The 24327-nt window shown below is 41.8% G+C and overlaps 1 protein-coding gene across 10 annotated transcripts in view; it reads right to left on the bottom strand.

The window, feature by feature from the left end:
- Positions 1 to 24327, bottom strand: part of DLGAP1 (DLG associated protein 1) — a 414683-nt gene that overhangs the window by 98999 nt on the left and 291357 nt on the right. For all 10 annotated transcript variants that reach the window (XM_009667105.2, XM_068932272.1, XM_068932269.1 and 7 more), the window contains 2 exons: positions 5294 to 5471; positions 2760 to 3000 (listed from right to left, as the gene is read on the bottom strand). In XM_009667105.2, coding sequence (XP_009665400.2) covers positions 2760 to 3000; positions 5294 to 5471 — 419 coding nt within the window. The remainder of the gene's footprint in view (positions 1 to 2759; positions 3001 to 5293; positions 5472 to 24327) is intronic.

The following is a 24327-nucleotide window of genomic DNA, read 5'->3' as shown; positions in this document are numbered from 1 at the left end:
AACCTCCAATGCTACGTGGCAAGAAGAAATTAAAACCTCAGGCTGCAACTACAGGCTAATAGGCAGAAGTATGTATGATTATGTCCATAATACTTAATATTTTTATCTAGACTCCCTGGAAGGCTGTGGATCGTTGCTCTAGAGAAATAAATTTGAGTCCAGAGGACCGGTAGCTCTCTCTTTGTCTTTTCCATCTCCATCACCACAGTGTTTTCCTGGGCTTCCAGCAGTCAGAGAAATTCCCACTTTCAATGTATGATCACCGCTTTGTTTATTAGTGATTAAGAAGCCAGATCACTGAGGAAATAACTAATGTTGTTGATGTAAGGAATTTTCCTCGGCTGAACAGGTGGGGGTGTTTTGGAAAAAAGGAGGATAGCGCTCTAGTTTGGGGATGTTTAAATATGTAGTTTAGATCAATAACTGCATCTTATGTCTGCCCCCCCAAAACATCTGAAACAACACCTAAGTAGAAATAAGTCTGAGGTACCTTTCTCCTTTCTTCATATCTGTCTTATTATTGTCCCATTCCCCATTTTATAGAGCCCTATATTAATAGAAACCATCAAAGATGCCTTTTGTGTTATTGCTTCTCTTTTACAAGCCAGCCACATGCAACCACAGGGGAATCAATATAGATGCTTTTGGATGGAATTAATTCAGCTCTAATCCCCAAACAGACACCAGTATGTAAATCAGGTAGTAAGAGAGACAAGTTGTCTCAAACGCTATCAACGCAAGGGGTGGACCCTCAGGAGCCCAAGAACTAAAAAAAGTGAGAAATCTAACTCAGTAAAATTCCTATAACAGCAGAGAAAATAGATACCCACAGCGGTCTTTAAATGCCTCTACCGATGTCCAGAAAGAGGGCTGCAAATCATTCCTCTGCCAAGATCTTCAAGTGCTGATTACAGAAGCAGTAACCTGAGGTAGACCCACTGGATTGAGTTTTCAATAACATGGCCTTGTTCATATGATTTTTTTAATAAAGCCAGCTACCCAAAGAAGGGACCAGGCTGTTTGTGACCGTATTACAAAAAAGGAGCATGAACAAGAGGCAGTCTACAGTAAAAGATTTTTTTCTTATGGACTTGCAAGCGTTTTGGGCTGATATATACAGGTACCCTTCTCCACTCATACACCATCATCCCCAAACAGATACACCATTCTTCTAAGTGACAGAAACATCCTCTAATATAAAGATGATTAAAAAATAGACATTCTCCTCTGGATTAATGCTTACAGTTACTTTTATGAAGGAAAAGTATTAACAGAGCCATTCTCAAAGGAACTGAAAACCCACTCAGATGTCCAAGGCAATCTAACAAAGGCAAACACAGACTGAAAACTCCCCGAAAACTCCCATTCTTCAGAATTTGCCTCACAACACACTCGACACAAGCTAATACCATATGATGAACTAATAAGCACTTTATGTAAATCCTGTCTTTGTGGTGCGATACAAACCCAGTATGTACACAACAGCTGCTTTTACAGTAGAAATTTTGTCACACGAATACTGTTTCTTAATGGTCAGTGATTTAAACGAGAATTTCACCACAGCATTTGTTCAAGATGCTGTGATGTTTGTGATGTATTGCCACTGTATTTCCCACCTTCAGTATTTACACTTGTGGCTTTTAAAAAAATCATGAATTAAGCAGAACGTTTCTGGTAAAAGGCCTAAAAGTGTCTTTTGATGAAATAATTCAATTGATAAGAGACTTTATAAAAAGAGTGGAGTGAGAGATAGGGAACTTACAATGTACGAACAACTGCACCTGTGAGACAACACGCACGTACAAAATTTAGAGGCAAAAATATAGAAGACAGAAAACAGAAATTAAAGAGCCTGGAAAAGAGATGGTAGGTATAGTGAAATACTTGTAATAGCCTGAATAGTAAGTGAAGCTTGTGTAAAGCAGTGGAACAGGTGTGGAGAAGTCAAAAGAGGCCCTCTCTCATTTCCTCACAGAAAACAGTACGCAATGTGATATGCTTTCCTGAATGAACGTATGAAAAGGTGGATTTGGATTTTAGTTTCCAACCTGCTTGTTCTTCCCCTTAAGCCTTAATTTTAGTTGCAGTATCTAGAATTCATTAGGGTTTTCCTCTTTTTCCCCCCTCTAAAAAGCAACCTCAAACATTAAAAGAAGAGATTCAAAGCAAGGTTTGTAAGTCTCAGATATTTAGACTCAAACCTCTCTCTCTTGCAAGGCTTGAATAGTTCGAACTGTAGGAGTAACAGCAGGATGTGAACATGCACGTTTTGACCTGCAGACCTCCTCCCTCCTTTCCTCCCCTCTCCAAGATGCACCCTGGAGCGCTGCAGCAATCTCGCTGAACCATCCATCAACACATCTAGTAACTTCCAACTTTTCAAAAGGACAAAGTGGAGCAGTTCACAAGGACAAATCCTGCAGAGGGCCCCTCCTCAGTTGCTAACAGTTAGCAGATCTCCTGGCCCAGGGTCTTCGCTTCCAGCCTTGCTAAACTGAGACTGCTCCTCTGGGAACAGGAGCAAGAGGAGATACAACCTCTGGCTTCTCTTCCATGTGTTCCTGTCCCCGAATGAGCTAGCTTGAACACAGGAGGCATCACAGCTGCATCAGCTTGGGCCTGTGCCTGCTTTTAGGCAGACTAGTCCATCCAGCTCCCTTCTCCAGCTGTGTAAGGAGGCACTGCTGCTAAGCAGACAGAGCAACTTGTTTGGAGGCAACCTGGGGCTCTCCCCCAGGGTTCCTCTTGTTGTTACTCACCAGTACTGCTCTGGATGGTCCTCACCGTCGTGGTTGTACGCGGGGGAGACGAGGATCGCAGCGATATGCACTCATCGTCCTGGGAGCAGCCCTTCTCAATGGCCCTCACATAGCTGTGGCTCCTCATGCGGAAACAGCCAGGCATCGGCAGGTCCAGGGCCTCCACGGCCTGAGACTCAAGTTCACTGAACACCGACTCGCAGACGGACTCAAACTGCCCATTCACCTCCATCTCACTCACCTGCAGGCAAAGATCAGGCAGGTTCAGTACATCCCACAGAGCAGTCTATCCTGTATTAACACTCAAAAGCAACAGCAGGAGTTGAACTTCAGGCCATTATGTACATTATGCTGAAAAACAAAATCACACATTTTTTAGGAAGGAAAAAAAAGTGTGTGGGGGGGGGCGTCTTAACCCTGAGCTACACAATGCAACCCACAAGCAATTGGAGTGATAAAACCGCGGGGCTGGGAAGCTCAAGTGTGGAAGCGGTAACACACAGTTGAAAGGGCTCCACTGGTAACTGAACCAGCTTTGCTACAGAGGGGAAAATGTTTGTGCAACTACATCTCCCGGCTAACTCCGTCAGCTGAGAGATGTAGGAATCCTTAGACCCTTTGATGAGCAGACACTAGGTGGTGACAAAGACTCGCAGCCACCCAGGTTAAAGAACATTCAAAAGCTCGTGGCTTTGCTGCAGATCTTACGAACCTGGAAACCGTCTGCCCTTGCTTATGTGGTAATGGATGCTCATGGTTCTGAACTCGGACTTCAGCCCAGAGCTTGGCGTTAAAGCATAACAAGTTGCACCGCAGGAAACACGCACACAGAAACCTTCGTAGGAGAGTTTTGTTATTTTTCTGGCATGCAAAAGGCTGAAATACCAGGAAAAGATAAGATTGTGTTGTGAGGGCAAAAGAAGACACTAAAATGTCTATTCCAGGTTGGATTTCAGTAAGGAAAACACAATTCTGTGCGCTTGGATGCATATCTGAGAAGGGAAATCTAAAAGGGTAGAAACTTCTCAAAGCAGCATGGAAAAGCAGTGGATAGTATATCCATAAAGAGCAATCTGCAGTAGCAGAGGACAGCCATATCTCAAAATTAATACCTTTCTCACTTAATGCTAAAAAAAAAAACAAAAAACAAACCAAAACCCACCCACACACACACAAACAACCCCTCCTCCACGCACTTTTTATTCGCATTGGCAAGTGAGGCTCAGTCTTTGGCAGACAGCTTTGTCGAAGTGTTAGATGCCCAGTAACCTAACCTAAAGTTCGTGTAGCTGCACCTGAGACTAGCATTTTAGTGCTGTTTCCACCCAGACGCATCCTAACCCACTTTCTGTAACATCAGCCCATACGCTATGCAAAGTGCCCCTCTCTGTAACAAAGAGGTGGCTACTCTGAAGATGCAATACCTAAATCCTGAATACTGCAGAAGTTTAAATTACGGCTTCGCTCTGAAGGGGAGATTTTTTTTTTTTTTTATGGTTATAGCTGAAATCCTGGCACTGCTAACGTCACACTCTCCTTTGGCATCCCAATGGTTTAAAAAGGCTGGTATTCTGTGCCACAAACCCCGTCTGCTGCACTCCTGGACTAGCAGAATAACTTTTTTTTTTTCCTCCGGGCGATTTATCTGACTGATCCACTTAAGCAAACAAGCCAAAATCATACCAGGAAGCTAGACAGACATAAGAACTGCAGCTGCAGGATTTAGCAGATGAGCTACTGGCCCCCTGCTTCTCCTCTGCCCCTATCTATTGCACCTGGAGTGGTGGTGCTTCTGCACTTGTGGCTGCATAGTCCCCCCATTCAGACCTGTTCCTGACTAGTTTGACTCTAAAAACAGGTTTTGTACACAGACAGGCTATTTTGTGATGTCAAAACTCCTAATCTGAATGCATCAAAGTGGGCTTTATTTTTCTTGAGGCTTTAAAGTCTTAGATAAATAATACAGACGTTTTCACCTTATATATATACTGCAATATTTGCATCACATAGGTGAAAAGTGCAGAGGTGCACAGAGTGAATAATAAAGAGACCTTTCAAAAGTACAATAAGACACTAATAAAAATTGTGAAATACAAAATACCACAGACTTCACTAATTTTCCTTTAGCATCACACTCTACTTATGAACTTAAAACACATCTTCATAGCTTCATAGGCATCTAGTGATTTCAGGTACTAAGCCCAAAAGCCTTAAGAGAACTCTATTCAAAGACACCGGTAAGCACCTGTCTTTGAAAAAAATTAGACTGCTCCTTCAGACACTGCATGTTGTGCTGCTCATCCATTTGCAAAGGGTAGATTATGGCACTATCAAATCTCACACTTTCACCAAGTTGCGTGAAAACATTTCGGTTTCCTAAAATGTTTTGAAAAAGTATAGTATATGCAACAGCCTGATTCCATTTTAAGAAAAAAAATATCCAAGTTTCTCCTTCTGCATGTCACACATATATCTGCTCTGGCCAGAGTCCAGTTTGGCCCTTGCTCTCCTGGCTACATGCGCGTGTCACCCACCTGACTAATGGTGCTCATGGCTCTCATGTAGCTCTCGTTCCGGGAGCGAAATTTGGGGGACGTCAGCAGCCCAGCAGGGTCCAGACTGTCCAGACTCCTGTTGATAGAGACTTCACTCACTGCCCGCAGGTAGCTGTGGCTCCGGATCTGAAGCTTTGGTGAGTGTTCACTGGATATCCTGGGGGTAAAGAAAGAAAGAAAAAAAAAAGTTTCATCAAATCCAAATGCCTTAGCTATGAGTGAGCATAACCAGATGTTTTTCTGTGAGACAAGACTTGAACTCGTGATGAAACAATCCTTGTATATTTATAAATTAAGGATACTGCCGGCCCACTTCTTTTATTTGCTTTACCTCACCTTTTTATTTGGTGGGACGAAAGGCTTGAGGGGAATTTTAAATTGTAAACTGTGCCTAAACAGAATGGCAAATTACTTCCATTGTATTTATTTATACTGTGAGCATGGCAAATTTTTACACTGTACTTACAGTAGCAGCTTCCAGCCCCAGCAAATAGTCTGCTATGTGCAACTTTTGAAGGAGTTACACCGAAATGGCTCCACGTTAGTCTTAAGAGCAAGGGGAGCCACTGAGGCGAGCGCAAATAGAAAGTGCTGCGTCCTCCTGGAGTTGAACACAGCAGCCATGAAAACAAGTTGAGGAGTGGGATTAAAAAAAAGAAAAAGAAAAAGAAACAGAGAGAGAGAGGCCTGAGAGCAAGACTGGCTCTAAACACATCCCCTGAACATCTACTTATTGAAATACAATTTGTAAGAGTTGCAGGGGCTCTATTCCTTTAAAGGTGCTTTTCTCTGAGAAAACCTGATGCTGATCGCATCAACACTATGAATCTGAAACTCTGTTATATATGTAATTGGGCTTCCTCTTATGGAGCTTTCAAGGATGTGATTTGATATCCAATTAGAAGCTTAAAAACCCAGTTGTGTTTCTGTAGTGATAACATCCCCCAGCTTTCCCAAACCAATGGCACATGAGACTGGCAAGTAGTTAAAACCAAACCAAAAAAAAAATCACGTAACTTGTACAGACTGTTCTCTTGCCAGATGTGCTTACAGTCAGCCTGCAAAGGCTACAAGACCTAGATACAACTCTCCACCTTACTGTGAGATGTTTTCTCCTCTTTAGCCTCCACAAACTAATCCTCCTAGAAAGTCAGACTCAGTCTGACTCATGGGAGTCAGAAAAAGTGATCCACACCATGCTTCTTTCACTATAACGTTAGTTTTGGGTATTCTTTTTTTCAAAACAATTAATGAATACATAAGTATTGAAAGGGTGGTTCGTCAATATTTTTATTGAAATATCTTTAATATTCTCCAAGTATTACAAAGCCAACCAATTACAATATTAACTCAAGTTCTCCATTTGGAAATATAAATCCCACATGGATGTTTGCATGTCTATGAAACATAAAAATCTGTAACCTAATTACAGATCTAATGTCGGTCCCTTAATGTCTAGAAATCCATACACAACAGATCTAAAGCAAGAGAATCCATTTTATGTCCAATTCCTCAAGCATTTGCAGATATTTTGTGTTCAGGTAGCTAACGATGACGATTAGTATGAGCGATCTCCTGATGGCATGCACAGTTCTGACAACCGCCAAGGTATTTTAGGAGGACAATTCCACTGTGTAATCGCACACCTAAGTAGTTCAGCAGTTGAGTCTATTGCTGAACGTTACAATACAGTAACAAAATCTAGGCCATCTCTACAATACTGCAGCCTCTGGCTGCTAATTACACGTACCTGCCTAATAAAAATAGATAAACTTATACTAATTGCTAGATGCTCCTGTCACAAGACGAAGATGGAGCTTTTTCTTGGCGTTTTCACTGAGTGTACAGTGCCTTACTCACAGCAGCCGTATTCATATTCATGCAAGCTACTTCACCACTCTTTGTAGGTCTGTAAACTGATCAGCATTGCCTGAAGTGCATTTTAAAATTAATCCAAACGTATTTCATTTTACAAATTTGTTGTGAACATTTTGTTGCCAGTATTTGACACGCAAAATTCAAATACACTTGATTAAGTGCCAATTAGTCAAGTGTGTTCCCTGGTGCGGTCGCTATTCACTGATTAGCTGAGCCCACAAGCACAGACTACAGCACATCACAAAGTTCAGCGCACAGATATCGTCAGTCAAAATTTTGCAAGGGCTGGGGCAGGTACCCATTAAAGATTGGGACCTATTTAACAAAATGCAGGCACACATCACAGCATGATTTTGTAGTTGTAGCCAGCATACAGAGATCGGAACAGATGTGCCAAACGTCATGGAAATCAACCCCAAAAGGTACACAAATTCATCTTCCACATACATTAGCACTGTTTAACAAGGTTTCCCCAACACTGCAGAAAACAAAGGCATCCATCCATTAGAGTAAACGTTGTCCTTTTCGGCACAGATGCCCTTTTTTTTTTCTGCCTGGTTTTGTTCCCAACTATATAACCAGCCAATATGGCACATGCCTAGAACAACGTTTTACAGGTGGCCCCTTATAGCGTGGTTTGTTCAACAGATAGGAGATATACACAGACTAGGGTACTGGCAGGCTTTCGAGGAGGTGGCCTCTTCCTTACCGATAGCTACAATCACTGTTTTACTAAATGTAGTGATGAGAGGAGAAGAAAAAAAAAAAAAAGTAAAGCATAGACAAGGAAACATCTGAAGATTTGTATTTATAATGATTACTACTCCTTTTATAAATCATCATTGAAATGCCAGTTGAAACAGAACAGTTGAAATGCCACTGGAAATTTTGAAAACATTCTGTTCGGGAATAAATCTAGCTATACAATAGAGGGGAAGCTCTGAAAGTTTAATTTGCTTTTTCAGAATTATTACCAGTAACCTGTAAATGAAAATAATCTTTTCCCCCTTAAGGGCTCAACTCCATCTTCTGCTTATTCTGCATTCTTTAGTATTTTGTTTGTGACACCAGAATCTTCACAGCAACTAAGTACCACACACAGAGGACTGAGATTTTGGGATAGCTCTGGGCTGACAGAAAGTGGCCTAGCTACTAGCTCCACTCGCTGCACTGGATACATTGATTGGTGGAAGGAAGATGTGAATTATCAAAGATCTTGAGCCTGATCCGCAGGTGCACTGCACCATTTTCGTGCTGCGGTGCTTGCCCCTGTGGAGTGGCACAAGCACTCAAGGGCAGCCCCGAACTCCTGGCACTTATAGGAACCACGGCACAAGGAGTAAGGAGGAGACGACGGCTTCTGGTTTCCGCTGTGCTGCTAACTGCTCCTTGCTGCCGTTGCCCTAAGGTGATCAGCCAGAAAAGATGGTCGTCCAGAAAAGGTCCCAGCCCTCAGCTGAGGCAGGTGGAAAGTAAGTTTGCTGATTCCCGGGAGAGAAATAAGAGCTCCCCTGGGTAAAGAAAGGCAAATGCTTCAGACTGACGCCTCACCTCAGGGAAGTTTCAAGCACCTCACTGCGTCAGGCTAAACACACTACCGAAAACCCATGAGGGGCTTTTACAAGGAGGATAGTATTCCTTTAGGCAGAAAGCCAGTCTTAGCAAAGCGTCTAAAACAGAAGATCATGCTCTTTAAGCTACCTTTGTACACTGCCCTTTGATTTCTGCTATACACATTTCAGGCATGCTGAGGCTGACTATCTGTTTTCTTTTAAATATAGCAATGAAAGGGTTTTAAATGCACGTCTAATCACTCCAGCACTGCTGCAACATGTGTGTTAAGAAATACTTTAACTCACTGTTACAATTGTGTTCTTATTTATACCCTCCTAATTCAGATGGAAATATGTTTTGCTCCCTAATTTGTTTGATTCGTTACTTGAATAAATATATTCATGTTTATAATTCATTATAGGGGGTTGATCAATGTAGGTAGGTATGAGAGAATCTAGGCTAATATGATTTTCTCTGATTTGCATAGGGAAGTCAGAGATAGAGGCAAGAGTGTATCTTAGCCTAGCGTCTGACTCAGATGATCCTCCAGGATCGACAAAGGGGGCAGAAAAGCTAATAACTAGCTTAACATACCGCCTTGTCATTTCTGACTTGTGTATTCTGGCCATAACTTGGTTCATTCAAACATATATATTAAAGGGTTTATAATATACATTAGCAGATTTAATGTGAAGTGGCCTTGAATATTTCCCTGGAAGAGATTTTGCACGTTCAAAATGGCTTTGAAATGCCAAAGTGAAGATAGACAATACTTACAAGAACAGGCAAGTTTAGACTTGGAATATTTCCTCTTTATTTAGGAAGTCACAATGCATACCGCTGTATGTGTGCTCTTTAGGAAGGAGACTTATTATGTGACATTTCAGAATGAAAAAAGGGAGAAACTGGACTGACAGTGACTGCTTTTTTTTTTTTTCTTTCCTTTTTTTTGTTTTTTCTCCCTGTGGCCAGACAAATACAAAAGAAAAATGTTACAATGAAAAATATTCCTAAAACCGTACTGTCTTTTGCAAGCTCAGCATTCAGATTCCTAGCACAAAGCACAATGTTGTGCCAGATGGGTACTGTGCTATGCCAATAGAAAATGACATAGCAGAAAAAAGTGAAAGTCCAGAATCATGCTCTGAATACCTCTAGAAGCCAGCAAAGGATTATGTTAAAACTTACCTTAGAGCAAACAAACAACCAACCTCCCCCCAAAACACACCGCACACAAAACTCAACAACCACCCCAAACTACCACTATTGTTAAGTATCCCAGCATTCATTTTTCTAGGCTGCAAAGGAGACCGTATCTTCTAGAGGCTTAATTATTCTAAGCCAAATGCCCCATCCGCAGCCCGGTTAGCGGGTGCTTCCAGCACACCCTTCTATGTTTAATTTTATTTGGATTTTGGTGTTGCTGGAAGGCAGAATGATCAACTGCAATATGACACAAAGCAAACCCTGAAGGACATCCCTGAAGAACATGTACAGAACGGAGTCATTCGGGTGCATCTCTTGATTCCAGCCATGACCTGGGTCACCTAACTGGGGTAATTTGATCATGTTGGCACCTATGTTATGTTGCTTTGTTTTCAACGCAGTGAATGCAAGGCTGTCATCCCACTGACAAAGACAAGGGCAGCACATAAACAGTTTTGAGCGTTTCCTCCCCTCACCCAGGATCTCCATTTCCATTTTGCTTCAAATCAAGTGACCCTCTTCACAGGGAATTGCCACCTTGAAGCTACAAATCTCCCTTTGAGTCCTTAGTGTGTTACTGAAGAGTCAAGTGTGAGTAAGAAAAATCTAAAACTTGAAAATAAACAGAAAAGCTCATTTCATGATGAGAAATTCAATGTTATCAGCACAAAATTGGCATCTGCTTCCTTCTGTGTTTTGAAGGACTCCCTTACTCAGATTGCATATCATCCTAGCTGCACCGAATGACCAACGTACCACAGAACCACGTGGGATATGCCTACATTAAGAATCTCCTGGAAGCCCTTTGAGAAGGCTTATATGTTTGTCATAGTGTGAGAAGAGGCAGAAACTGTGATATAGTGTATTTGTCACGTTGCCATATTTTACAGATTCTGGTTGGGCTGAAGAAGAAAGCATTTTAAAAAAAAGTAATCCAGAACTCTGCACAGTTTAATGGTATACAGCTCTCTAACATGTCTATCTCCAGCTGTTGCGTGGGGTGTTTTTTTTTTTTTTTTTCCTTCTTTTGAGTAGGCACATGGTGTCCTGCCAGAGAGTTCCTGTCTGTTTTAAAGAGGGCAGAAGGACCTTGATCAACATTTTATAGCTGCAAATGCTTCCAAAAAGCACAGTATCCTTTCAAACTCTCCCTGTCCGGTTCCTGTCAGCTTCAGAACCAGCCTTGAAACCACTTCTTTACAAATTTACTACAAACCTGTTTCCCTCTCAAAAGACATAGAAGCTTTGGGGCTTCTCTTTGTTTGTTTGTTTGTTGTCTTTGAGGGTGGGGGACTTGAGGCCGTATGACTATATTTCAAGACCACCTCTACCCCTTTTTAGGTGCTAGAACATTAGCAAAGCTGACTACTACATAAAAATTAATGCTTAAATTAAAACAAGGCTCCTCTTTTATTTCAAAGATCCTTTCAGGTACTGCATATAATCAACAGAATAGGCTAATTAATTTAAGGAACCTTTCCCCTGCCACTGATGTGCGGTGTCTTCTCTGTGCTTTCTAGACACGGTGAAAGAATAGAGCATAGCAAGGAAGTGACACATAATGCCATATGCAACTGAGCTGGAAGGAGAAGCAGATGGAAGATGATGCAGACAGACATTATACAGTTCCCTTTAATCAGAAATCTGCTCTACATGCTGGTGTTGATTCCTATGTGGGGTGTGTGTGTGGGGAGCATAGTTGCGAGAGTGCTCTTCCATTCCACCCTGGATAGCCAGCAGGGACAGTGAAGCACAGAAACAGTTCAATCCAGATGAACCAGCTCAACCCAGTGATGCCAGGAAGAAGACCGTTACTGTGTAAGAATGTACAACTTTTATTTACACTAGAAGAGAAACCCATCCTCTCTTGTCACATCTAGCATGGTAAGATATAACATCTTCTAGAAATACCAATTTGAGGAGAGTGGCCAATTTCCTCTCAGAAGACCCACCAAGGAAAGCTCTGATGCCCCTAAGATTTCATGTCCGCTCTTACCAGCTTTATCAAGTACATGCCCAAATAACATTTTGGAGATGCTTGTTGGAGGAAGACATCTCTGAACATTTCTTGCCTTGTTCAGCAGAAGTCTCCTTTGGGACAGCAAGAATAATCTCAGGAACAAGCGCTGCTCACCAGCAGAGCGGTATTTATCTAATCTGGAAAAGCTCTCGGCTTGCATCAGGAATAACACTTAAGAATGAACTCTGCATGAGGGCCTGAGCTTATTAATAATTCACACATCCCTGCTTGGACCTCTTTGGCCCCTGCTGGGATACAGGTGAACCCTTTGCTGCTCTCACAGATAGTCTGGTTTGCCGTGGATTTCTGAGAGATCATTTGCTGGCAGCATGGATTCTTCATCTGCATCACAGGCTGCTCTCCTGAATCTCCTGCCTCAGTCCAGCCACTCTCCCCATCAAACCCTCCACCACTGCTTTGATGGACTCTCCTCTCTCTCTTTTGGCTGGGGGGAAAAATTAAACTACGTTCTCCTTCCTGCCGAAGCCTCTCCTCCAGCTCTCCTCAGTGAGGCTCAAACTCACCCAAGTAATCCCACATTATTATATGTTCTTGGTTACTTCAGTAACCACCTGTTCCATCTAGTGAAACAAACTCAAAAGTCATCAGCAATCTGTTCAGATGAAACACTCATTTTAGTAATTCAAGCACTTTGGTCTGCTAGCCAGCCGCCTACATGCATGTGTTTCACGGTAAGCCTTTGAGAAGCAAGGCAGGTAGTGCCTCCAGCTCTGCTCAGGCACAGCTTTTGGCATTGGACATGGACCACTTCACTGTTACCTCTGTAACTGTGGCTATTAATGTAAGGGAGTCAAATCATACACTATCATTTCTTCCCTCCTCTCAGGTGTCTGGTAACATACTCGAGATGTACCCTTGCGTATATGCAAGTCTGCACTTTCTGACATATTTGGGGCAAAGAAGTAAGAGTTTGAGTCTCTTAGTTTGGATTAATATTGAACTTCTGCCTAGTCAGAATATTGATAGTCAGCTTCTTTACCTCAGTGTATTTAGGATCAGGGTAAGCCCCAGTTCAATCCTTGTGCTATTCTAGAAAAGTCATAACCTCCACAAACTCGGACCCCACCCCTCTAATTTAATTTTCAAGTCTCTCCCATTCATACATTAAAAATTTGATTAATTCTGCCAGTGGAAAAAAACAAGAGTTACAGATCTCTGCCAGAGCGCAAGAGGAAAGCTGTTACCTTTCAGGAATGTCACCCCAGACTTCTGCTGAGCTAGCTGCATAACCAGCCCTCTCTGCTTAGCACCACAATTTATGCAAAAGCACTGGCTTGCTGCTGGGAGTGGGAAGATAGCGTTCCTGCTCAGCTAAAAAGCATCTTGTGGGCAGAATTCCCAGCCCTGAAAGCCCTCCTGTGCTACACCAAGTTATGGTATTGGTCAGTCTTTATTTACAAATAATGTTTTCTAGGTAAACAGTAAAACAGTATCCACTGTTGAATGTCAATGCAGTGTTTTATTTAAGAGCAATTTTTCAGACTAACTGTACATACATTTCTGTTCAGCATCCTCAGCCCTGTGTGGGCCTAAAATCAGGTAACGGTGAGCCACACGCTGCATGGCTGTTAGCCTGCAGGCCCTGCCACATGTCTGCTTCTGAGTCACCTATTTCAGAAAGAAATTTCTAAATATCTAGGCTAGATCTGCACAAACATCTGCTGATGAGAATGGGAACACATCTGAGTTTTGCAAGTCACCATTGCTACCTCAAGCTTTACATAAATAAACAGCCATCTGCATTTTCCAAAAATGCATTTTCTTCATTTCCTATTCACTCTTCTTCCACTTCAAAAGTTTCAGGTACCTAGTAAAAAAGCAGATTCAGCACCAGCTGAGCAGATGTGCAACACAAACCACCAATTGCACTATTAGAGAAATTCTGACAAACATATATTTCAGTTCAGTCAGGAGGGTAGGCTAATAACTCTCTGAGGGAGAAGGGGAAAAAACAAAAAAAACCCCAAAGTCAGCTAAGGAGCTGAGCTCACCTTCATCCGTCTCTGAGTAATATCACCACCTCCAAGCAAATGTTCGAGAGAGCAAGACTCAGTTGAGGACCAAGCAGGCTCCACTACAAACCCTTTGATGAGCTGCCCAGCTGTGAGCAGGCACAGGCATAGGCATTACTTCTTGTTAACACCTGCAGACTGCTGAATTGGACTGAAATATGTGCTGATGCTGACTGTGGATTTTCTCTCCTCTTTTCTCTTGAAGGGTTCATTTCAAGAGATTGTATGTGCACTTTCACTAAGCGGCTATTTCAGCACCCTTTATTTTAGCTGGTCTGTATTTGAAGAATACTAAGCTGTTTCAAGTGCCCAAGGAGCAGACTGCTTTCTCTTATTTTGTAAGCAAGTAGTTTTGACTTGCTATGCTTTGCTTCTCTGCAAACACCTGTGAGGGGTTGGCCTGAAGTAGGATCCAGCTGCTCCTGAGAGCACTCGGGTTGGGAGGGTGATGAGGACACGGAGCAGTGACCTCCCGGAGAGCCTCACAGCCAGTTTCTCAAGCTGCGGCTTGATAAGTATAGCTTGGAGCTCAACTGGGTCTTGTACCTGCCTCTTCCCTAGAAACAAAGATTTAGAGGGAAACTGTTCAAATGAGTTTTCATTAAGATAAAGCCCCACCACTTCTCCTGCCACAGCAAAGAAGCTAGAACTTTGCTTCTATATTTTTATTTAAAATAAAACCTAGAATATAAGTAAATTAAAAAAATATGGTGTGTAGCAGGGTTTCTGGCACACTCTCTGGCGTTTCTCTAAGGTGCAGTCTCTCCTGCTCTGCGAGACTTTGCCTTTTGTCAGAGATTTTGCACAGTTAAAAGTAATCCCCCTGGAGCACAGAGACTTCCTGTCCATGTAATTTTACCACGGCTACTCCTCAGAAGAAAGAGCTGTGACTACTTTCCCTTCAGCTACTTATACATCAAAAGGAAACCCTTGAAAGAAACCTAGATAATTCCCCAATCCCAGTTGTCCGTGTATATTCTGTAATTCTCTCCTTCTGTGCCAAGGTCTTTTCAGCTTTGTTTTGTAGCAATTACAAAAAGATCTGTCTGCTGTACCGAGATAGCACATGAAGTGGTAACCTGCTATTTCACATCTGCATGAAAGGTATTGCAGGTTGGGTAATTCTGCCTGTCAATGCTTTTATAAACAGGGTCAAACCACTGAATACCTCACGCTGGAAAGTGTGGAGCTGATTTCCATCCTGAATTTTTTTCTTGAAAACAGAAGTTTCTTCAGAAAATATAAAACGATGCTTACCAAACTCTCCAAGAGTTTTTTTTTCCCTTTTCAATATGGATGCCATCTATGCTACAGGCTAACCCTGGGCCAAAGTTGTACAGAATGAATCCTGATGAAGAACAAATTTTGGGGTATGAGTGAACAAAGGAAAAAAATGTCTTTATGAGCCTGCATAAAAATGCCAAAGCCACCTAGGGACTGAAACTGAATTTTTTGGCAGTTATTTAAAATAGGCATAGTTTAACCCTATTAAAAAAGAAGCATCTTAAAACATTCATTTGGGTCTGGGAGTAAAGGAATGAAGAACCAGTTACTATGCTGTTCCATCATGCTGTTAGGGTCAAGTGTATCAATGCAGCTGGGCACAAAGAGAATGTAAGAAATACTTCCAAAGAGTGGATGACTTTCAGGCCTGAGGATTTTTAAAGGGGTTGTACACCTCATTTCAAAGGAAGAAAGGCTTTAGCTCCTGAAAAAAAGTCAGCTGGCATTTTGACCTGTAACCGTAGGCATTCTTAAATATTTTCAAATACTCATTTGAATTTAATTATCGTACTCAGAATTAAAATACATGCTCTACTGAATTGGGATGCTGGTCTTTCTACATGAAAAATTAAAGCACAAATCCAGCAAAGTTAGATGAAGAAGAAAAGAGGAAAAGTATCCAAACTTCCGTGTTAACAGAGTGAAAAGAATAAAACTAGTTCTTTACAGAGGACTAATGAACAGTGTGCACTCAGGCCTCTATAAATCAGAAATTAAACAACCCCCTGTGAACGAGTTAAAAAAAAATCTCTTTTTCAGATGATGATAGGCTATGTGGCAAAGCCGAATATGGCCCTCTGTCCTACTCAGAAGATGAAGATTTCAGGATATCTATGCTTTTGTTTAAAACACCGTAACAGGAAAAAAAAGGAAAAATAAACCCTAAACATCCAGGATAAGGAAATTCTACATGCTATATAAAATCAGGGGTAATGGACTATGACTCATGGGTTCAGATTTCAATGTTGATAGAAATTTGCTCTGTGACCTGGGGGAGAAACCATATAACCTTTCAAACTGAGCAACCAGGTATGCTAATACTTCCCTAAAGCACCTCTCAGGTGCGTTTGTGATAGTGAATTAAAGTTAGCAAACATGACTGAGGTTACTGGATGGAAGAAGGTAGCAGTATAGTATTTTTATTATGTTACTGGAGGCAAAGGTGGCAGAATGACTGAACTAATAAAATTCAACTCCAGAGACAGATGTAGTATATAACGTGAACTAGCTGGTTAATGAAGAGTAAAGAATGTTTAGTGTAGTGGTCAAAAGATGCTTTAGAATGCATTTTTAGATTAAAACCATTCTTGATTATAGATGTGGTGGTTTACGATATCATCTCAATCAATGGTTTTGCTGAGGTAAGGCAGCGCTCTCTGAAAAGCTTAATAAAATTGCAGTAAGCAAAGAAGTTTAATGCCTAAAATGTTCATTTCAAGTAAAGCATAACAAAGCTTACCGCACTGCCTTTTCATGCCTCACAATTCTTATGACAAGGGCTGCAACTTTGCCCTGCAGTCACATTATTTAATTGAGCCGTATGAATAAGTTACTCTCTTCCTTAGATGACCTCTTCCTTAAATGGCTGTTGTATATGCATCAACTATTTCTACCGCTCAGATTTTTGTCACTTTCACTAGGAAATCAGCAGAATTACGATAATACATTAATTCATTTCTTATCGGCAGGAGCATCAGCACAGAAACTAATCTGACAACGTTTGAAAACCAGTATTTCTGTGTGTGCAGGTGGGACTCAGAGCTACCTTTGAAAGTCAGGTCAGTGTCCCGAGAAACCTGCCCTGAAGCCCTGTGATATGCCAGTTGAGGGCCACTTTGTGGCCCCTGGGTCAACCCATCAAATTTTATCCCTCGAGCTAACTAGATAGGGGTTGCTGCTAGGCAATATTAAGTGCCCAGCTCTGCAACACCTTTAAATTTTCCTGAACTATCCATGAGGGGATGTGCTTGATCTCTCTTAATGACATGAACAGGCCCAAGCTGCCCGGTGGTGTATAAGCATGCACAGATGCATCCAGGTAGATGCAGAAAGCACTAACACAACATGCACAGATGCATCCAGGTAGATGCAGAAAGCACTAACATCCTGACTGCTGTCCAAACACGGTTCCCAGTATTGCACCATGACTAAACAATTCAGCTGCCTCAAATTCATCACATTTTCAGTTTAACATACATCAGAGATCAGCTGTGTTGAATGACCCAGATTTGCTTTAACACGCCCTGAGGAGCCTTAGAAATGCAATAGAAGTGAGGGGACCTTTTTTACACGACTGATAGTGAAAATCATGTAATACAATGTGCAGAAGGGACTGGCAAAGCATGAAAACACTGTAGATAGGTGGCCTTATAAAACGGAAAGGCTAGTCACGTAACACAGTCACAGCCCTGCGCACAGAGACACCATGGATCAGCAAGCAAGCAGGGAACTAGAGGATGCTAGCCTGAAAACCGTAAGTCCCCAGTAGCTAAGCTAATGGAATAATTCCACGCAATACTAATAAAGGGCTCTATTTATTCTCACTGGAACTAGCTAGCCACTAGAGGGAGGAATAATCTAGTGCTGCCAATGCTTGCAATTTATTATGCCTTTTGCAACGCAGTATGTTTTTCTTAAAGCTGTTCTCATGAGGCTTAAAGAGTCTTAGTTTTCAATCAGAGAAAAGAGACCTCTAGTTTTTACAGTTGATGAGGAAAACACAAAGTTCAAGGGCTCAAGAAACAGAAAGCATATAAAAAGAGTACTGCACCTCTACCATATCTTAGAATATATTCTCATTTTTACAGCCCAGATGAATTGTGGACCTGTTTTCCAACGGATTAAGATTAGCAGGACAATTTGCTTTGGTAGCATTCATCATGTTATTACAAAAATTGTAGGATTTATAGCTTTTTTATAGGCTTTTCATGAACGAAAGTGCTTTCCTTGGTGACTAGACAAGGCAGGTCAGCACTGTCACGGAAAAAGCCATTTTCCTTCTGTACTGAAACTGGCAACTTGCTAAAAAAATTACTTGCGTTTTCTTTAAGAGTAACGGTATTTGAAAGCAGAAAACAAAGATAAGCCCAACATAATAATGCACTGACACTGACCTTATTATCAGTCTTGCTTGTTTCGCTATAGATAACGGCTAACTATCCGTTTATAGGAGAGAGGAAGCGATTTTGATATGTGAAGGCAAGGTTTTGCATGTACAGCTATTCACTATTCATTCACGAGAAGCTATTCAATAATAGGAAAACAATGAATAAAAATTAAAAGTTGTTTTTATCTCAAGATAGGCAAGGAATTAATTAGATGGATAACTGCTAGATGTTCAGCAGATAAAATCATGAAGTTTGACTGAAGGTCAATCAATGGGAAACTTTGAGTCCCAATCCTCCCTCAACTTATACAAACTGTTAAAGTTAATGGACCCAGTCCAGTCCTTCTAAACAGGAAAAAACAAACCTAACCTCATCAGGAGAAAAAGGATCAATACTCATCATAAGAAGATCGTGACAAGCCCACAGATAATCAGTCCTGTTGTGAGTTCACTAAGATCTGGGCATGTAAGGAGATACTTTCCCCGTCTCCAGTACCCTCCCAGTGGGTGTTTACAGGGCCATCAGTGCTGCCTTCTACCCGCTCCAAAGAAGAGAAATAAGACACAGAGACAAATGTTTTCTGCCAAAAGGCTTTCAGTAGAAAATTCACAGGTTTTCCGTGAACAGGCATGCACAGAGCATACCATGGGAACCCCCTCTGCTCAGCGAGACTGATTTTCAGTGTGTGGGGTGTTTTTGCTTCGCTGCGCAGCACATACCATGGCAGCTCCATCCCTGAGATATTTTAAAATACCTTACCCTAGCTCGAAGGCCTTCCTTGAGGGAAAAAAAAAAAAAAAACCCAACATTTTAAGATTCCCTTCTGCTCTAGTGTGAAGGCTAACAAATACAAAGAAAATTTATAGTGAGCTGAGTGGGAAGCGGTGTGTTAGTGTGTGGAGGTAGGGCATGGAGGGAAGAGGAGAGGTAGGTTTAGCTGAAGGGAAGCATGCCTATCTATCATTGCCCCCCTGCAAAAGCATCTGAACCACCTCTGGGACATATGTTAGCAATGGGCGTGGGCTGCATGGTGGTAAGAGAGGGGGAGATGTGTCAAGCTATGAGAAGATTGTACTTAGGAATTTCAACAGACACAGTAAAATGTGACAGAAGTTCCTGTTACTCCTAGGAGTGGTGTGCTCCCCTATGGGCTTTCACCCATCGCAGGGACAGCAAACACATGCAACAGGTGGAAAGACAGAAGACAGCAGCCAAGCAACAGGATGCACGTGGGAAGCAGCTAACGAGGAACTGCGAGGACCGATCCCTTCACCCCAGGGATCTGCCGCTGCTGGCTCAGAAGAGCTTGCTCGCTGAGCGCTCCTCAGGCTTTGCAGCTCTTCCTCCTGCAGGGAAGGACATGGAAGACGTAACTCCTTCCCCAGGCTGAACCTCATCTGCCCCTGCAATATGGTGACGCTCTTCCTGTGCGTCGTGCTGAACACAGGGAAATGTTGCTGCAAGTGTTACTGCAGGAGTATAAAGCAGGAGCTAACAGCAATAGGCCAATGACTAATAATACTAATCTATTATTAGCTTTTCTGTAGCCTCTTCTTTAGAGGGAACTGTAATTGCTGTACGAACTTTAATGAATCAATTCTTGTGACATCCTGATGCGCAGTAGGTGAGTATTATTGTCCCCTTTTACTGAGAGCTGGAGGCACATCAAATTGAATTTTTGGTAACAGGCCAGGCAGAGAATGGCAGGACTGGGGAGCTGACGGCTCTTTATCCTGCTGCTGCCCCTTAGCCCACAACCTGCCTGCCGCGGGGACCCAGCACATACCCTTGGCAGGGGTGGATGCTCATATCCCCCCTGCTTTCCTCTGCTGGAACGGGGGGGACCAGAGCCAAGAGTTTCGCAGTTTCCGTTCTTTATTTTAATTGCTCGCTTGTTCGTTCCCTTTCCTACGTTAATGATACAAGCCAAGTACTCATTCCAGGTGCACTCTTTTTTGGACCCAAGAAACACTGAGCAGCCAAATCATACCTTAGAGTGCTTCTGGACTATAATTAACCTTAGTGTATCATTTTATGGAAGAGGAAGCTGTTAAATTTGTCTGAATTGAAAAGAAGTTGGAAGAACAGTGGCAAGATAATGTTTTTAACAAGCAGCTTTATTCATTCATGGCAGAGGCTATCATCCAGTCGTGTTGGGTAGGAGGCTGACATTTAAAACTTCACATCTTCTTTGTTGGGAGAAAAATATAACTCATAGTTCAGATTTTAAAACTACACATCAGACTTGTAAACAATACTTTGAAGAACAGAGGACTGAGGACCCAGATCCCAACTGCACAGCTCTCCCAAGGACTTCACCACAAACAGCCTGACAATCCTTTTTTATGCCTTCCTTATTTCTATTAATTCCTATGCCTTAGAAGAAGGCAGCTCAGGGTTGATTTTGAGTCCGCTGCATGGAGTAAGAAGCCGGCCTAAATGGCACCCTGGCCCACCCTGGGGACAGGGGGTAGACTAAGGAAAAGGGTAGAGGATTTGTGTTCATATCAGATCTAACCTGGAAAGCAACTTATCTTCCCATTCTGGTTTCTGTACTGCCCGTCATAGGAGCACTGAAGGAATAAATCACGAGATTTAAGATAGTCCAACAAAAACTCCAACACTCAACTCAGAGACAAGCCGTCACCTTTCTTGGCTAAAAAACCCCCTGTTTTTGCATTTCCTCTCCAGCAATCTACATAGTCTGTCTGCAAGAAGGGAGAAAGTTATATTTTTTATATTGGTAACTGAAAATATTTTTAAACAGGCTTGCAAATAAGCATCAAGAAGTTCTGAAATCAGTGAGTTAAGTATTGCTTTATATGTCAATTTTATTTCATCCTATTCTTGTAAAATACTCCTTAAAAGTAAAAATGTCTGCATAAACTAGAGGTCTTATTTTATGTACTATTTATATTATTTAGTTATTATGAAATTATTATTATTGTCTATTATGTACATTATTTAAAGGAGGTACATAAAGTAAAATATAATCCAAAAATATATGCAAAAGAGGAACAATCTCTGCGATGTCAACATCAATCTACAGTCTATTATTAAAGAGACAGCTGTTGAGGTGGTTTATTGTGTGGACGAATTTGAAATGGATTATTTTGTTGTGCTTTGGGCTGTCGCCCTTAAGTGAACTACTTACGGCAAATAACAAACTGCCATTAGGTAGACATACTGATTCGGCGAACAGGAGAAAGAAATATAGTCATAACATGTAATTTCCACAGAAAATTAGGGCTTGTCAATCTTCTGCCAGAGGCAAAGCACCCAAGCAGAATACCTCAGTTATCACCGAGACAGAACGAATCTGATTAACTTCTCCGGAGAAGGGACAATTAGAGTTGATAGGATAAAGCCACTCCGGACTTCATGCACGTTTTGACACAGATCAACAGGCAAGGACCGCCTGACCATCGCAGCACTAAAGTGGCAGTTCAGCCGCGAGGGCAGAATCATGACATACTGCAGCAACTTCTGCACGGAGAACTAGGGCAGGGAACAAGCCTAAATCACTCCAAAGATACCTCCAAGCATGACTGACAGAGTACAACTAACCAGCAGGTCCTGCGAGTGTGTAACAGCAGCAACAAAGCACCAAAGTGAAGGCACAGACATTTTTCAGTACAAACTGTATGCCCTTGGGTGAGAAAAGCATGCAAAGTGAAGGATGCAGGAGCATTAGGAACCGGCCAGATCTAGTCAGGGCTGGAAACTGTGGAATAAAAGAACTGTGAAGGAATCTCAATGACAATGAGAGTAACAAGAGCCATGAGAAAGGTTAATAACTAAATCACTGATGAAGAAAGTCTCAGCAGGAGAGTTATCACGATCACGGCTACAATAATTGAAAACAGAAGAGAATATTATACATATTATTTGCAAAGGTGTGAAATTCATTAAAAATGGAAAGAAAATAGGAAGTGGGGTGGCTGAATATAGAAACAGTGACAGTAGGTGACAGTCAGAAGGTCATTCTGTCACTGTATGAAGGAATGGTGAGGCTAGATGTATTTCACATGCCATTCCTGGCTCTTTTAGTGGGTAAAGGATGCCTAGCTAAGTACTAAGGACTGTTACTTAGGCCTGGTAAGGAATTACTTAAAAAAGAAAATGAGAGGGAAGAAGAAAAGAGAAAGAAAAGGGAAACCAGAAATAGTGATACAGGGCTAAAATTCATTCCAAGCACTATCAATGTAACATCTTATTTGAATATGGCATCATCCACTCCCTCTTAGTTCAAACTCCTTCGCTAATTACAGGTAAACAACAATTAATTTGTGCCCAAAATCAAATGGCCTCTCAGAGGGGGGAAGTAACAGAGACAGAATTACTGCTATGCCAGAAATTGCACTCTACCCAATGGTAAATGACAGAACAACTGCAATGGCACAGCCTGACTCACCAGAATTTCAAACTGGTCTGAACAACATATCTCTGCCAAAGAGCCGTTGTCTCACAGCTCTTAGAGCTACATGATTGAGACAAGTCCTAGAGATTCTGCATCTGACTGAAATCTATAGCCAGAGACATTTAGATTGGACCTTTCTGGCTAAACAGTGCCAACGTTGCTGATATTTCTAACATCGTTGACTGCAATGTCATAAGGACAGTTGAATGATATATGTTGGCCACATGCCTGCTAGAATCAGAGAACAGACCTTTTCAAAGTTAGAAACGGACCCCCATCAAATTCCATCTTGTTCATACATCATTTTTATCACCACTGCAAACATAACCGTTATGAGATGAAATCTTGACTCAGTTGATGTCGTCATTGACAGCATTTCAGCTAGTATGGTTGTAATCTTTGTGCTTCAGGTGGGTATCAGTGATTCTGGGGTTTATACAAAGTTTAGAAGTAAACTATTTCTCTAAATTTGACAAAAGTAAAGTGGCATTTTTAAGTTTTGAAAAACAAACAGGAAGGGTAATAGGTGAAGTGAGAACCTGATATTATTTTGCATTCTGTTACATTTCTCAATTCTTGTTACGCAGACAATAATAGACACTGACTACTAAAAGAAAGTTTTAATAAACTTCTGTTTATTTATCCCACCCCATTATGCCTATTTTGGCGTGATGAAATCACAAATAAGTACCAAGAACATTTCTAGGCCTAAACCAAGATAACGAAGGGTATCTCCCAAAGGAAGTTTTTCAAGGTTTCCTTTGAAGCGTACAGTACAGAAGGCTTAGTGCGGATTTGCAATAGCAATTGTCAGTTATAAAACTGGAGAGATTTATGTACTAGCCCTGAAAGCCCCTGAGCTTGCCTTCAGCATGATACATCACTGTCACTGCGCAGAGCTGCACAGACAAAACCCAAGCATGGCTGCCATTCCCAGGTCACTAAAATGAGGGGAAGGATTTGGACGCTCTGTATGTGGCTGTTGGCATCCAGGGACGACAAAGCCAGTTAGTGCTGTCTGGAGTCCATGAGCTTGCTCCCAGCCAAGCTGCTGGGCAGCTGAGCGCAGCCTTGTCAGCGATCACAGCCCTCCTGTGACAGGGTGAGAACTGGACATTGCCCTGCAACTCTGCTGCAGATGTAACTACAGAGCTCTCCTGTAGGAAATCACTAGCTGCTGCAAAGGTGTTTTCAATAAAGATCTGTTTTCACACTGGTAATTAATGCATACAATGATGATCATATGATGGTTCTGCATCTTTGCAGCATACAATGAATGCGAAAGCGAGCACCATGTAAGAAAACCTTTAAATGCTTTCCTTAATTTCTCTCCTCCAGAAGAGATATAAATTGGTTAGGAGGAGAGGGGATTTAAAAAAGTCAAATCTGATCAGATAAACTTTCATTCACATAGCTCACTGGGAGTAGAGTGGTATTTGTTGCTGCCCAGCTTTAGCATCTGGGCTACCACCAGTCATACTCTTGCTTTGCTGCTGCCCCCTGCTTTTAAC

The sequence above is a fragment of the Struthio camelus genome, chromosome 2, assembly GCF_040807025.1.
Source record: "Struthio camelus isolate bStrCam1 chromosome 2, bStrCam1.hap1, whole genome shotgun sequence".
In the NCBI taxonomy this organism is placed as follows: domain Eukaryota; kingdom Metazoa; phylum Chordata; class Aves; order Struthioniformes; family Struthionidae; genus Struthio; species Struthio camelus.
Note: the sequence above shows the minus strand (reverse complement) of the source record. Positions and strands in the feature narration are given on the sequence as shown.